General features: G+C 43.9%; 1 protein-coding gene across 2 annotated transcripts in view; it reads left to right on the top strand.

Annotated features, from left to right (window-relative positions):
* Positions 1-15,252, top strand: part of unc5da (unc-5 netrin receptor Da) — a 236,046-nt gene that overhangs the window by 203,905 nt on the left and 16,889 nt on the right. For both annotated transcript variants that reach the window (XM_061060918.1, XM_061060917.1), the window contains 4 exons: positions 281-424; positions 1,739-1,957; positions 3,789-3,873; positions 14,416-14,587. In XM_061060918.1, the coding sequence (XP_060916901.1) occupies positions 281-424; positions 1,739-1,957; positions 3,789-3,873; positions 14,416-14,587 (620 nt within the window). The remainder of the gene's footprint in view (positions 1-280; positions 425-1,738; positions 1,958-3,788; positions 3,874-14,415; positions 14,588-15,252) is intronic.

Raw genomic sequence — 15,252 nt, 5'->3', positions numbered from 1 at the left:
GCATTATTGCTCCCCAGCCTTTTGTTATTTCCCATTCGTCACTTTTAATTGAGCCATTGGTATGCTAAGTGGAATGAAAGTCCTGTTTCCATGGCGATGATATTATAGCAGTAGGCGCGACTGTCATGACATCCTCATTAGGTTTTTTATCATCGCCGTCGACGGTGGCATTTTTCGGTTCAAAGTGTCACTCGGCATGAATGTAAGCGTTGCTTTAAATATGTCTAAACTTTGGGCGGTAATTTAACTTGATCTCTCTCTTTGTTTTTGTTTTTTTCAGCAAACCCGCTGCTCATTAATTCCTCCATGCAACCTGACCTGACCGTGTCGCGCACCTACACCAGCCCCATGTGTTTCCAGGACTCCATCGACAAGGAGCTGATGGCCGAGCGCTCGCTCCTTGACCCGCTGCCTGATCTCAAAGGTCAGACAAAGATTTTGAAAAGCTGAGGAAGTTTACTACTTTTTTGAAAGGCGAGGAATCGCAGAGCTGCTGCTGCTGCTGCTGCTGTGAGAAGGATAATCCATCTTGTTTTGAAACTCTTTCTCCCATGAGGCAATCTATAAGAAAGCTGTCATACACAGAAAAAAATGGTCATCACCTTCAAGGGCATCACAGGTTTGACCGTTCAATAAGCCGCGTCCCCTTTAGTTACTCTTGCTACACCTGTCGAGCTCTCTGTTTTTTGCACGGCACACATGAAGTCTGCAGTCAAATCAACAGATTTACTGCGACTTCTTCATGGTTTAATGTGAAACGATGGGTTGTTGATTTCAGACAGAAACAGTCTTTTCATTTCACACTATCAAATATAAATATATCGGTCTTAAAAGTTAAATCAGTGAGATATCTACAGAGTGAAATGATAAAGGTATCTTACTATCTGATCATTAAGGAAACATGCTGAAGTGCTGGCTTCTCTGACAACAATGCAGCAGCCAGTATGTCCTCCTTCTAACTTTAGATTCTGCTCCTGAATGCTCTGGATTTGTTTGGACCAGAGAAGGTAGGGCGACCCCCCCTACACGGCCGTTTTGGACGCCCCTCGATTTGCCAGATATGAGAGCAGTTATCAGGTCAACAGGTGTTGCAGCGATGGAAGCGGGCAAGAGAAGTGGTTCAGATAGAAGTGATTGTACCCGACCTAAAAAGCCTCTGCATGTTTCTAATAAGCTCCACGAGCAGAAACGTGCTCAAACTAGGATCAATATTGGAGATGCTTTTTGAAAAATGGAGAGAGGTTAGAACACAGAAAGGTTTACAGACCCATGCAGAGCTGGATAAACACTGAAGCTTCAGAGTCCACCACATGGTGACCTGTGTGAGCATCCACTCTAGAGAGGAGGGGGAGACAGCTCTCTATGATGTTTAGAATTTAGACTGCAGTACCCATTTTAAACACTAGGTGTCAGAGTTACATACTGCTCCTTTAAATAAAAAAAGTAACCTTAAAATTTGATCAGCGAAAGCGGAAAGGTTAAAGTAGCTAGCGTGAGAACTACAGTACGATGTAGTTGAAAACTTAATACTGGAGATGATATTTTGCCTAAAGCTCCTATGTGGAGTTTTTAACTGGTAATGAAAACAAGCTGAACTAAATTCTGATGCCTCTTTGTGTCATTGTGAGTTTTTTTCAGCAATGGAAAAATAACAGTTTCTTTTTTTCTTTTGCCCTTGTCCGTGATCTGACCGTGTTTCACGTCAGCTCTGTTTTTTTGTTCCCGGTTGTATCTCTAGGGGTGTCAGAGAGAGCAGAGTACCATGTCATGTCCCACCCTCAGACATTTCCGAGGGGCCTGGCTCCGGACTACAAAGGGGTCGCGGTGGGGACCACGCTGGGCCGGAGAGGAAAAAACCTCTTCACTCCACAAGTCTCCTTGACTCACAGCAGACCTCTGCACAAAGCGACCGCCGCGTTCGGTCACGCTGGAGGGAGGCTTGTTGTACCCAACACAGGTGAGTCCACTGCGGGGAAAAATTCATTTGATACATTCCCCCACCCCCCTGTGTGTGTGTGTGTGTGTGTGTGTGTGTGTGTGTGTGTGTGTGTGTGTGTGTGTGTGTGTGTGTGCAAACTGAAATCCTTCAGCATAATCCTTCCTTCAACAAATCGCAGAGAAGCTGTGACTTTAACATTCAGCTGCAAGCTTCATGAGTCATAAGCTGTGTTCACACCTGCACAAAACTCCTGAAAATCTTTTCAGGGTGAGCTGCATGTGTGAACACAAACAGCTGAATTTTTCACTCAGACTTTTATCCAGAGTTTCCCCCTAGTCTTTTTTGTCCACATCAAGTCCGAGCTGATATGCGACGCAGCAGGATACAATCAGGAGAATTCACCTCGAGTGATTGGGAGGGGGTGGTGACGTTTATTATCTCCAAACGGTGTAAGACCGTAGCCTGCATGCACGCGGCCCCTACGATCTGTGTGCAGGTCACCTCGCTGAAGGTCTGGGGGGAGCTCCATCTACTCGATGGTCCGGCCTCTGCTGCCAGGACAAGGCCTCCTTGGCTTCTAACACACTGGCACAGAAAGTGGGGGGGTCCATAGCACCAGTTTCAAAGCAGCGGCTGTGGCTCAGTTGGTAGAGTCATCACCTCTCAACCAGAAGGTTGCAGGTTTGATCCCCAGCTGAGCAGCATGTCTGATTTGTCCTTGAGCAAGACACTTAACCCCGCATTGCTCCTACTGCTTCGGTGGCGGTGTATGAATGGATTAGTGATGTACGTCACCTTGGATAAAAGTGTCTGCTAAGTGAATTGTAGAAAGCAAATCTTCACATGATGAAGTTATATGGCCGACTCTTTTGCTACGTCCGCTACTCCTGCGTCATCCTTTTTACGTCATGTCTTGCCTCAGGAGACCCCCTCGCCCCCCCTTACTGGTCAGACTGTTCAAGTGTGAACAACCAGATCAATTTGAAATTTGCAGGAGTGCAGATTGCTCCACAGTGCTGCATTTCAAAGATGTTTGTCTGCAGGGGAGAATGTGTAAAATGTAAAAAATGTATTTCTTATTTCATGTCAGTGAATGAATAATGCACTCGTTACATTTATCGCCACCTGTCACTTAGTCACATTATGACTTTTTATGTTAGCTTAATGTCTAATTACGTGTATTGTTATACGCGCCGAAGACTAATTTCCATTTTATGTAAATGTAATGGACAATTACGTCCTCTGAATGTGGGGGCTTTGACAGCGATGGCATTATTAACTGAACGCTGCGTTCGAGATCAAGCAAATTAACATTTCTCAAGGTGTGGACAGCTTTATTTACGGACGATTGTAAATGCAGCGTTTGAGATACATTTCTTTGAAAACAGCATTATGGATTCTAGTTTTTTTTCACATTTTCAAACATGCACTCGTCCACCTCGAGGACATTTGTTTGATGCAAAACCTGTGATGCTCCGCCTGCTTCACCGTTCAGGCGGCAGCTCGTTCCCCTGGCCTACATTCATCATCCCGTTCCCCGGAGGCGCTTTATCTACTGCGCTGTAGATTGGCAGTAATTGTTTATCATACGGTACAATATTGTGTGTGCGCGCTTGTGTGTGTGTCTCTCCAAGAAAGCGTCAGTCGGAGAGTGTGTGTCGCTCGACAGTAAGACTGCTGGCAGCATTGATTCACAAGGCCTCCGGGACTTGCCTCTGTCACCTTTTTTCTGGGGCCGTCACCTCTCCGGCTGTCACCTTCCAGTAAGGAGACCTGACAGCCCGGCAGGTGTGTGTGTGTGTGTGACCATGTGTGTTGATTGGCTCTTACGTGCCTTCCTCCTCTGCAGGTATCAGTCTGCTGGTGCCTCACGGGGGGATCGCAGAAGACACTACCTGGGAAATGTACATGATCATCAACCAGGAGGACAGCAGGTGAGGGACTCTGCAGTCTGCTCGCTTTTTAATCTTTCAGCCCGTCGCGCAACATCCCTCTCATCCCTCTCATCCCTCGCTCTCTCTCTCTCTCTCTCTCTCTCTTCCTGCCACGTCGCCGTCGTCTCCTCCTCTCTTTTGGCACAAACATGCACAGGTTCACACACTGATCCACTCATGCAGCAGTCACATGTGCTCCGCGTTTACACACGCCCAGATGCAAGGCATATTCTCACCCAGCGAGGGGTCCCTTGCTCATCTCGCAGACTCTGCAGGGGACGACATGATGTGTCACAAATACATTGGCAGCTGCAGACAGATTGCATTACCCGCCTTAAGCAACTGTCTCCACAGAGAAAGAGATACTCTCCATGACTGTTGGTAGCCCGTTTTGTGTTTGCAAGACACGGCCGTGACAGTATCTCGTTTCCACTCTGACTGGTGAGGATTGTGAACTTTGATGTGAAGTCATGATGCTTGGTGGTATTGATTTGTTCTGTATTTTTCAGAATCGTCAGAACATTACATGCTGCAAAGTTTCACGTCCAAGCGGGAGTTCATTCCTGCAACCTTTCCTGTCGAGATATTTCACAAAAGCTAATACTTCAGGAGGAAACGCTAAGATAGATAAGAAGCATTTCAAGAAAGAGTCTTAATACCTTTGACTTATTCCCAGCAGAGCCTCAGAAAGCTATCTGACAGCCACAAGCCACTTTTTTCTCTTTTTTTGGACATGTTCCTTGATTTCCAGCAGACAGTATCAACGTGTCGGCAGGTCTGGAGTGAAACCCTGCTGGGTGAGATATCACCTTAACAACAGCGCTAAATTCAATTTTTATACATCTGAGGGAGAATCAAAAGTGCCATTCAGAGCCGTCTGGAATTAAAACCGTGCAGCTCGGTTGAAGCCTCTAATTAAAACAGGAAATCATAAAAAATGCAAACATAACGATTAAGTCTGAGAGTCTCGTTAAGTGGCCTGAAAATCAGAGTGAAAACAAACGTCCATAACTGTAGAAAAGACAGGGAGATGTAAGAATCGCAGCTCATTTTGATGTCTATCTGCTGTTATTGCACACAGTAATGGAACGTGTGACAATCTGTGTGTGTGTGAGTGCAGTTTGAGTCAGAATCAGAGGAAAGAAGAAGCAAAAACAAACTTTAGTTCCAACCGATCATTCAGTACGTTTAGTGTGAACGCCATGTGGCCTGTTAGGTTGTGCCTTCTCTTTTCTTGTGTTGCAGGTTCTGATAATTGGTAGGCGTGGCTGTCCAATCAGTCTGACTGTGAGCACCTGGGCCCGGTGCTCACAGTCATTATAAAAGCTGCCACCTCAGTCTGCTGAGGGCGACTTTCTGCATGCGCCTTGTTTCATCATTATCATCATCAACCTTTATTTAAGTTCTCCGGGAGATCATTGAGGGTGACCCGAGAAAACAAACATAAATGATAAACAACGAGACATGAGATAAATCTACTACAGAAAAAAAAATCAATAAAAGAGCAATAAGAACAATAAAACACTAAAATAATTTAAAAGCTTGAAATTACTACAGTGATAAGTCAGAAATTAAAATCAAATAAAACAGTTACAGTCAGGTATTTGGCGGTTAAAAATAATATTTTTTAAAGTGTCCATAAGGGATAAAAGTGATCAAATTCAGGTCAGGTTTGGTTGCGTTAATCCTTCTCCATCCAAACACGTGCGCGATACACCTGAGCATTAGAAACAAGTTTATTTATTGTGTCAGTCCGACTGAAACTGGACTTTTTAAAAAGCATGTAAACATGATGAGTCCACTTTCTCAAAGTAAGACAAACACATAACAAACCCCAAAACTGGACTTGGCGTTCTGTGGGTGCTCCAGGTTCCCATGCGGGGGGCCTTTGACCCGGAATAAGAACAGCATTTTATGTCGTATAATAGAAATTGGGAGGTTGTCTGCCTTTGGATATCACAACAAGCTAGAGCAGGGATGGGCAACTTTGGTCACAGCAAGGGGCCACATTCATTTAATTCTCACTGCCGGGGGGCCAAATTGTAAAATACAAAAATGATTACAGTCAATTATGTCTCAAATTTAACTCAACATATACCAGTGATAAGAAATATTATTATGGACATATTTCTGGTTTTCATGATTTTATGGCAGATTTTGTCATGTTTTTTTTCATGTTTCCAATTAGTTTATTTGTAAAAATGAACCTGAGGGGCCACGTTGAGGGTTGAGCCAGTTGCCCACCCCTGAGCTAGAGGGATAGCGTGCATCACAGTTTGCCGCTCGCTGACTTATTAGCAAGGTCAATGGAAGAAGGTCCAATAGTAACTAGCTTAAAGGCTTTATATGTGATTTTTTTGATCCAGCAGATGTCGCCCTTGAGCACCAGCATGAAACCAAAACAACTCGCGCTGCATTGTTGTGTTAGCATGCTAATGCTAGCGATCTTTATTCTGCTCGTATCTTCACACTGCATGTAAATTTACCTGAAATGAGCGTGATCTAGAAACACAGTTAAGCAGTGAGTACAGTATGTTATTCTTCTTTTCTCTAGTCCCTCAATTAAACAACTTTTATACACGAGGGGAGGAGTCAGCCGGCCGTCCGGGCGATGTAAACAAAGTGAAGATAGGACTCTGAAAACTCTGAAAACATCACAGACAGTGGGACTCGGGTGTTACACCCATTGTAGACAGTCATGACTCACAGAGTTATTTTCAGAGGATATACTTGATTTATATTATATTTTAGTGTGAAAAATCGCACTAGTGTTTAGTGGAGTCACTAGATTCTCCAACAGTTTTTTTATACCGAGAGGAGGACAGTAATCTAATTAGCTCGACTTAACTGTGCATGAAAACATATCGAATGTAGCTCTTTATGACTGAAGCCCAAGCGTCCTTCTTGTTAGAAAGTTGCCTTCAAAAACACTGAAATCTCCTGCTGCTTTATTGAATTGAATTTATTTATTTAATAGGGACAATGCAATTTAACATAATTTCAATACAAAGCATGAAATTGATGTGCTGCATAAAGAGTATATAGCTATTGCTAATTTTCAACTCGTGTCCCCAGTTGGGCCTTTGCAATCTGTGAAAAAGTCTTGTCAATTACACCCAAAACAATTGTTACTATTGATCTTTACGGCACTTTTTTTCACCCGTGTTTAATCTTTTCATGTTCATTGTGAAGTTTTCAGAGCAGCTTTTTGGTCTGAGAGGTGCACTACATATTCAGTTTATTTTATTGTAAATATCACAACCTGTCACTTGACCTCACCCTCCACCGCACCACGTGGCGTCTACAGGGTTCATTTATTGAAGATACAGATCAAAGGTCAGTTAAAGGCTGGTGGTGCAGAGCTCGGTTAGTGGGCAGGAGTAATGCACTCCCTCGCCTAAAGCCTCTCCCAATCCAAAGCCAAGCTGCTGCCCTCCAGGCTCCTGCTTTGCTCTGATAAGCCCGATGCTGTTTACTTCTCTGGCTGTCGTTTAAGAAAGCTGCAGGAGCCGTGCACCACTGAGCTGTCAGTCAAAAGCCCTATCTTCTGACAGCCGCAGAGTCCGCAGGAGAAATTGGATCCTTTTTCCTCTCCATTCAAAAACCCGGAGGCCATCTACATAAGACAACGCTTTCTTCAAGAACGAATCGATCGGCGCGGGCTCAGTTTCAGGTGCTCGCGGGAGGTTTTTTTCCGCTCATCCTGTGGGCTGAAGCAGGTCGTTTGGTGCGTGTTCTTCATCCCAACAGGGGGCATGGTTGGTAGTCCAAGGACGGAATCACACCGTGTGACCACCAAACGCCTGATATGATGCGAAGTTTAAACAAATGAGTCGAGAGGTTTTGAGCGGACCTTTTACTCTGACGCCTCGGTGTCACTCATACCCGCCTCACTGTCAACTTCCTTTTTGTAGTTTTTTTGGTTAGTGGTTGATTTTTTAAAGTCAGGTCTTGTGTGCTCTCCTGTCGGACCAGACCAAAAGTTTAGCCTCTTGAACCTCGCAAAATCTTCTTAAAATTACCCGTAATTCTTCTTCTTTCGCTGATTTTACAATCCAACAAACTATAAACCTTAAAAAAAGAACCGTTAGCACCTCAAACATTTGTTGTAGCAAACATGAAAGTTAGCAGAAGGGTTTTTTTTACACACAACTAGCAAATACAAAAAGAACATTTAATAAAAAATTTATCACAGTGGTATCCATGGCAACAGGCTCTGTCTTCATCTCGGCCATTCCAAAAAGAAAAACGTTTTGGTTATAGGTGTTTGAAGGTTTTTTAATGGCGCCTGGGCATAAATATGGTAAATGGATTTGAGCTTGTATATTTCTTTTCTAGTCTTCTGACGACTCAGAGCGCTTTTTACACCGCAGGTCACACCTACACATTCACACACTGATGGTAGAGGCTGCCATCGAAGCAGCAGGAGCAACTTGGGGTTCAATGTCTTGCCTAAGGACACGTCGGACATGTGGCTGCAGGAGCTGGTGGATCAATTCTACCAACTGAGCCTCAGCCGCACCAATTTAACACACAGACTTTGTGTTGGAAGTGGATGTAGCCTCTTGGATTGAGCTTTGTCAGAATGCATTCTATCAAACGGCCAGCAGGGGGAGTTTCCAATGGTTGCACAATGAAGCCCGATTGATCGTCTAAATGTCTATTAGAAAATTACCCTACATCTCATCGTATTTATTACCTCATTAGATATTTTGCTAATGATCTCATTTACAAACACAAAGTCTTTTTTTAACACAGCATGATGTCCGTTTTGTTGATTATGGAGCCGTTCATGGAGCGCCTGTTTGTCTCAGGCGCTCCATGAACAGAGGCAAAGGCTTTGCTGCATCGGCTGCAGGTTGAACTCCGACCTGCATCCCTGTGGTGCATCTCTCCTCCTCCTTCCTCTCACATTCCTCGTCTCACTTCAGCTTTCCTTTTGTAAGAAAGAAACTGAATCCTTAAAAAATAATATCTGGAACCGTTTAAAGCCATGTGAATGCTAAAGCGGGATGTGATTCAGGGCGTGGCTTCCTATGATTGACGAGTTGAGACCGCTGTGTGTATAATGGTTATCCGCTCTGTTATCAATATACAGGCTGTGTCTGAAATCACCCCACTTCTCATAGAGCACTATGAGGTACTTTCAAATCCAGTGATCCAGTAGATTTCGGCCTTGAGCTCCAGAGTGAAACCAAAACAAACTTCTGTTTGGCCACGCCTCCTCCATACTGAAGCCTCCGCTCTCCTACAGAGACACACCTCCAACCCCTCTCCACTCACGTTCACACAAAGAAGTTGAGCACAAGCGGCGGATAAAATCGTCCTTTGGCTCGAGCTGCAATCACCTGTGACCTGCATTGTTGTGTTAGCATGCTAATGTTAGCGCTCTTTAGTTAGCTCGTAGCTTCACATTGTTGTGTTAGCATGCTAATGTTAGCACTCTTTAGTTAGCTCGTAGCTTCACATTGTTGTGTTAGCATGCTAATGTTAGCGCTCTTTAGTTAGCTCGTAGCTTCACGTTGCATGTAAAATGATCGTGATCTAAAAACTCTTACTAACATCCAAATAATCAGTGAGTATGTTCTTCTTCTTCTCTCTAGTTCTTGACTAAAACAGCTTTTATACACAAGGGGAGGAGCCGGCCGTCCCGTCCATGTAAACACGGCTCTGACAACAACACAGCCAGCGGGACTCGAGCTTCTCCCTCATTGTAGACAGTCATGACTCAGAGACACATTTACACAGGACAGACTTTATGATTCATTTATGTGTAATATTTCGCACATTGTTCCTTTCAGGGTTTTGTTAATTATTTTAGTTTCAGTCGAGTGACTCTTAAAAAGAAACCTTTAGAGCTCAGTGTCAGGTCTTTAATTGGTAAATTTCCGATTACTGCTACTGTAAGAGCTGGAAACACAGTGTTGAATAGGAATGAGGAAATATCAAAATGTTCTTAATTATTGTGTTGGGAGCGGGGGGGGGGGGGGGGGGGGTGAATAATAGAAAGAGGTGTGTTGTGTTGTACAGTTGTGAGATTTCACTAATAACCCCAATTACCCATCTACACATTAACCATTGTTGTGCAGTGATAACTCTTTGTTCTCATAAGCACAATCAGAGAAGCTAAATAACCACCTTTAATCTTGCTCACAGGAAATGGGGCTAATTAGCATAGCTTCGGCAGCAGGTAACCTTGGTTTCCTCCGAGCCGCGGGGGCTGATTAGCACAAAAGTGCAGCTGCAGGGCCACGCCGCTCTCTAGGTGTGTGATTCTTATTTTTAGACAGCAGATCGTAACCTCTTTAAATTTTTTAGTGTTGATTGGTAACCGAGGAACCGAGAACCCAATGAATAGAGGGAAGAGTGGAACAGAATAGAGTTTCATGAAATAACATTTTTAAAATGTCAGGAGCTCAACGTCATCAGCCACACGTCGCGTTTCCTAGGAACGCTACATTCACAACAACAAACCACACACACACACACACACACACACACACACTCACACACACATACACACTCACACACACACACACACCTCACCCTCACACCTCTTTATTTTTCACACAGAAAATGTGCTTCTTTCAGGTAATTGTTGCAGGAATGGAAATATTTGAAAAATCCTTCCCCTGCAGAAGGGTTTTTTAAACTGGTTTTAAAAGAAGTACTTGTGTTTCTTTATTCGGCTGAAGTGCACAGACGAGTTTAAAAGTGTTGTAGTCAAGACAACACTAACCGAGACCGAGACATACTCGAGGCCAGAGTACACAGAGACCGAGACGAGACCGAGACATTCAGGGATCGAGATGAAGTAGAGACCAACACCAAGACATTTAGGGATGGAGACCAAGTCAAGACCTAGACATACCCGAGACCAGAGTGCTCCGAGACCGAGACGAGACCGAGACATTCAGGGATTGAGTTCAAACACCAAGACCAAGACCAAGACTCACCCAAGTCTAAGAGTGTTCCGAGACCTAGTCAAGACAAGACATTCAGGGATCGAGACGGAGTACAGACCAAGACCAAGACCAAGACCAAGACTTCTCGAGTACGAGTGCTCCGAGACCGAGTCAAGACCAAGACCAAGGCAGGGCAAGACTATGACGCGACTAAGACCATAAATCTCAGCAGGAAGGTTGCAGTCGTAACCGAGGGACTGAATGAATTAAATTATTTGAAGATATTTGTTGTTTTAGAGAGAGAGGTGTTTTCCTCCAAATCACAGTAATGACCAGGAAAAATAACCGATCAGTGGTGGTCTTGATTTAAAATCTAGAGTCCAGACAGTCTGAGACCGAGACAAGACCGAGTAAGCATGCTTCAGATCCCGAGAAAGACCGAGACCTTCAAAAAGACCAAGTTCAAGTCCGACACCTTTACAGTTTAAGGGATAGTTAAAAGGAAAAACCAGGGGTGCAGCATCAGTGTGCAGGGATTGTCATTTTTACAATAGTGTGATTTAAATTTGAACATTTGCAAGACATAAAATAAAAAACATTAAACCTCACAACCCGTAAACGACTAAAAGATCAAATGAGATTTTATTTTTGAATGATGAATTCTTCTTTCCTCATGTGACAAGTGTGTGCAACAGCAGCACCCCCTCTAACAGCTCTAATATTGATGCTTCTGTGTTGGAGGCTATTCGCTTTATTTCCGCTCCATTGTGAGCAAACCAAAGACAGGAAACCTACTTAGAATCAGAGTGCAAGATTGGACTGGGACACGGCTATTGACCGGGTTATATATGGAGCCAGCTGGTTCAGTTTTTTATGTGTCAACATGAGAAGTGGAACCTATAAAAAAATCACACTCTCCACTCTCTCTCTCACTCTGCGGGTGTCTCCTATGTTTGTGTGCGTACACGTGTGGCTCCACTTCACACGTCTTGTGATGCATCATGTCACAGTTTGTCCCCCCGCCGCGGCTGTATTAATGACTCTGAGAAAATATCCACGCTGCTGCGGTGACAACACCACCAATATTGTGTCCTGTATGTGTGAGGTGTCCAGCCGGGCCAACTGCATGACTGATGGTGGTCCCATTGATTGCTCTCAGTCTTCAGGGCTTCCAGCCAAGATTGGGCCCCCGGCCAAGAGCAGCTCGGCCCAGCTAATCTGTCACCGGGCCGGCCAGAGCAGGGCTTCATAAGCTCCATCGACCCGCCGAGCTTACACGCTGTGTGCTAGAGCCTGTCCTCCCCAGCCCCACTGTCCATTAGTCTTGGTGCTTTAATCTTCCCCCTATCTGTGCGTCTGTGTGTCAGCTAGTCAGGGATTGATTCATTATGAGCGTCCGAGGATTTTGAGTTTACTTTGTTCCAAGGCAAGGGTCACACTCTGCTACACGGACGCCCTGTTTAAAGCGGTGATTCATTAGGGCAGTGCTGTTTATGTCTTCATGTTCATACTGTCTCAAAAAGTAAAAGGCGGCCAGCTCTTTTTTTCTTGGTCGTATTAAAATGCAGAGAGGAATTTAAAGCTCCTGTGAGGAGTTTTTTCATCAGGTTATGAAATTAATATCGATGCCTTGAAGTGACCTATACAAGCAGAGGACGCTGTACGCAGCAGTATTGATCCTTTTCTGTATCTTATATTTTAATGCCTGTATCTGCTGCCAAGGGGTTAGGCGTCAGAGGAGAAGATGAACAGCACGATGCAGAATTTATTTACATTTTTCACATCAGAGATTCTGAAAAAGTGATTTTTCTTCTGTTGAAAAAAGCAGGATGTAGACATGTACAGGAGAAGATGAGCAAAGAGATTAGAGGTGCACACGCTTTGTCCACCGGAGGGCGCCAAAATCAACACAAACCAAAAGATCCTCACAGGAGCTTTAAAGGCTTAATTTGCAATTTTTCACACTTAAATGTAGAAATCAAGTATCTCCTCTGAAGATAACTCTGTGAGTCATGACTGTCTACAATGGGTGTAACACCCGAGTCCCACTGTCTGTGATGTTTTCAGAGTCCTATCTTCAGTTTGTTTACATCGCCCGGACGGCCGGCTGACTCCTCCCCTCGTGTATAAAAGTTGTTTAATTGAGGGACTAGAGAAAAGAAGAATAACATACTGTACTCACTGCTTAACTGTGTTTCTAGATCACGCTCATTTCAGGTCAATTTACATGCAGTGTGAAGATACGAGCATAATAAACATCGCTAACATTAGCATGCTAACACAACAATGCAGCGCAAGTTGTTTTGGTTTCATGCTGGTGCTCAAGGGCGACATCTGCTGGATCAAAAAATCACATATAAAGCCTTTAAAGGTACACTATGCAGATTTGTTCGTGAAATATGAAAGTTGGAGAAGTGAAACGATTCTCTGCTATGTTTCTGAACTAAATACACACAATTTATTCAACCGAAAAATGTGTCCCTGAAAAGCAGTTTTGAGCTAAAAATCTACCAGGAGATTTACTGTTTCACTGTTGCGGGCCCCCCAGCATAACTTCTCGCTTAGCATTTTATCTTCAAACAGTGTACAAGGGACCAAATGTTCCTCTGAGGACAGTTTGTGTATAGACTTCTGAACATATACCACAGAATCTGTACATTTCTCTCAGCAGCATTTTTCATTGCAGCTTGTAAACACAACATTCAAACCCCTCCTCCTGGGCTCATCGCCCCCAGAAGTGCACACCCACTGCAGGATGTGGTGTTTATACGTTTACTGCTTCTACCTATAGACTGCGAGCTACCGCACACTAGCACAAGCTAACCGCCGTGTTTGGTACCTGCCTGTCCAACAGGAAGCCGACCAACTCCACGTCCGAGGGATAAAGCCAACACAAGGTTAAAACGAGCAGAGAAAGATCATTTTGGAAAAAGCTTAATCGTAAAGGAAATGTCAGAAATGGGCTGAAATAGAGCCATCAGGACTACAATTTTAGACTCACATTACATTTTTAAAGGGGACATATTATAAAAAAAATCCTCTTCTACAAAGTTGTTAAACATATATTTGGGTAACCTGAGAGTCTACTGACCCACAACATGTGAAATAAATCCATCCAGTCCTTTGTTTGTGGTCTGCATAAGTCTTACAACACAGAGAAAAATGCTCTGTTTCTAATGTGCTCTCCTTGTGATGTCACAGTGGACACTAAAAAAATTAATAATAATACCCTCCACCCCAAGCCTAGAATAAAACTTTTGTGTAGGTCCGCCATTTTTATTCTCACTACAGAGGAGTGATGTCTACGGGGAAAACTCAGGGGGGGGGGGGGGGGTCATTACATTTAAAGAGACACACACACCAAAACGGAGCGTTCTGAGAGAGCTGGTTTATACAGGGTCACAAACCTCCTCTGGTGCTTGATTCATGTTATATTTTGACCAAAGCACAGCACAGATGTTTCTGTGAGACCACAGGGGACTGTTTGAAAAGGAGGAGGAGGGGGATGATATGTCCTCTTTAAGTTTGCATTGAAAATACTGTTTGTAAAACACTGTGTAAAGTAGCTCATTCAACCCAATCATCTTGAGCTTGTTTGATGTTTGTTGTGCTTCCCTGTCCCTCTGTGTGTGTGCAGTGCTGTGTCTGAAGACGCTCCAGAGATCTTTCTGAGCCCCGCCGTCACGTACGGCCCGCCCGGCCTCGACCTGTCCTGTCCCATAGCCATGACCATCGCCCATTGTGCCGAGGTTGCCCCTGAAAACTGGACCGTCCGGCTAAAGAGACAACTGCAGGACAACAAGTGGGAGGTGAGCCGTTTATCTCTTTCTCTTTCACTTCAGCTGTAATTATCGGGGTCCAGATTTCTCTGCTGGGGCGTCGACGCAGACTCTTAAACGAGTACAAACACACTTTCACATTGCGCCTGGAATATCAATACGCAGCAACACACAACGGCTTCAACTTACTTTGATGAACATTTTCATCCAGCAGTGAAGTCATGCGAGCGCGGAGCTGATTTCAGGGTTGCCAGCTCAGATTTGTCATTCTGCATAAAAATTCAGCCTTTCAAGCTCTACCTCATGCTGTCATACATCCAAAAGAAATGTCAGGGCGAATGCAAATGACTGCTATTAGTCACTGAAACATTCATTTCTTTCTCTTTTTTTCCACTTGATAAGATGATAATGGTATTTTAAAGCATTTCTCTTTCATGAATGTGTGAATTCATTCAATGCGGTGCAGCTGTTAATGAATTTTTGAACACAACAAACACAATTTACATTACAATGAGGACAAAAGACAAATATGTTGGAACAGTCTGCAAATTGTTTCTGATTTTCTTTTTTTGTAGTTATTTGTTTTGTTTATGCGTTATTGGCGTCTGTATCTGTAGTATAAGACTGGTTTGAAAAAGGCTGTTAGGGTTTCTGTGCACTCCTGCAAGACGTGCTGAAACAAGAAGTGTTGCCCT

Source organism: Labrus mixtus, chromosome 17 (assembly GCF_963584025.1).
Source record: "Labrus mixtus chromosome 17, fLabMix1.1, whole genome shotgun sequence".
Taxonomy (NCBI): Eukaryota; Metazoa; Chordata; class Actinopteri; order Labriformes; family Labridae; genus Labrus; species Labrus mixtus.
The sequence above is the reverse complement of the archived record's forward strand: the minus strand, read 5'-3'. Positions and strand labels throughout refer to the sequence as shown.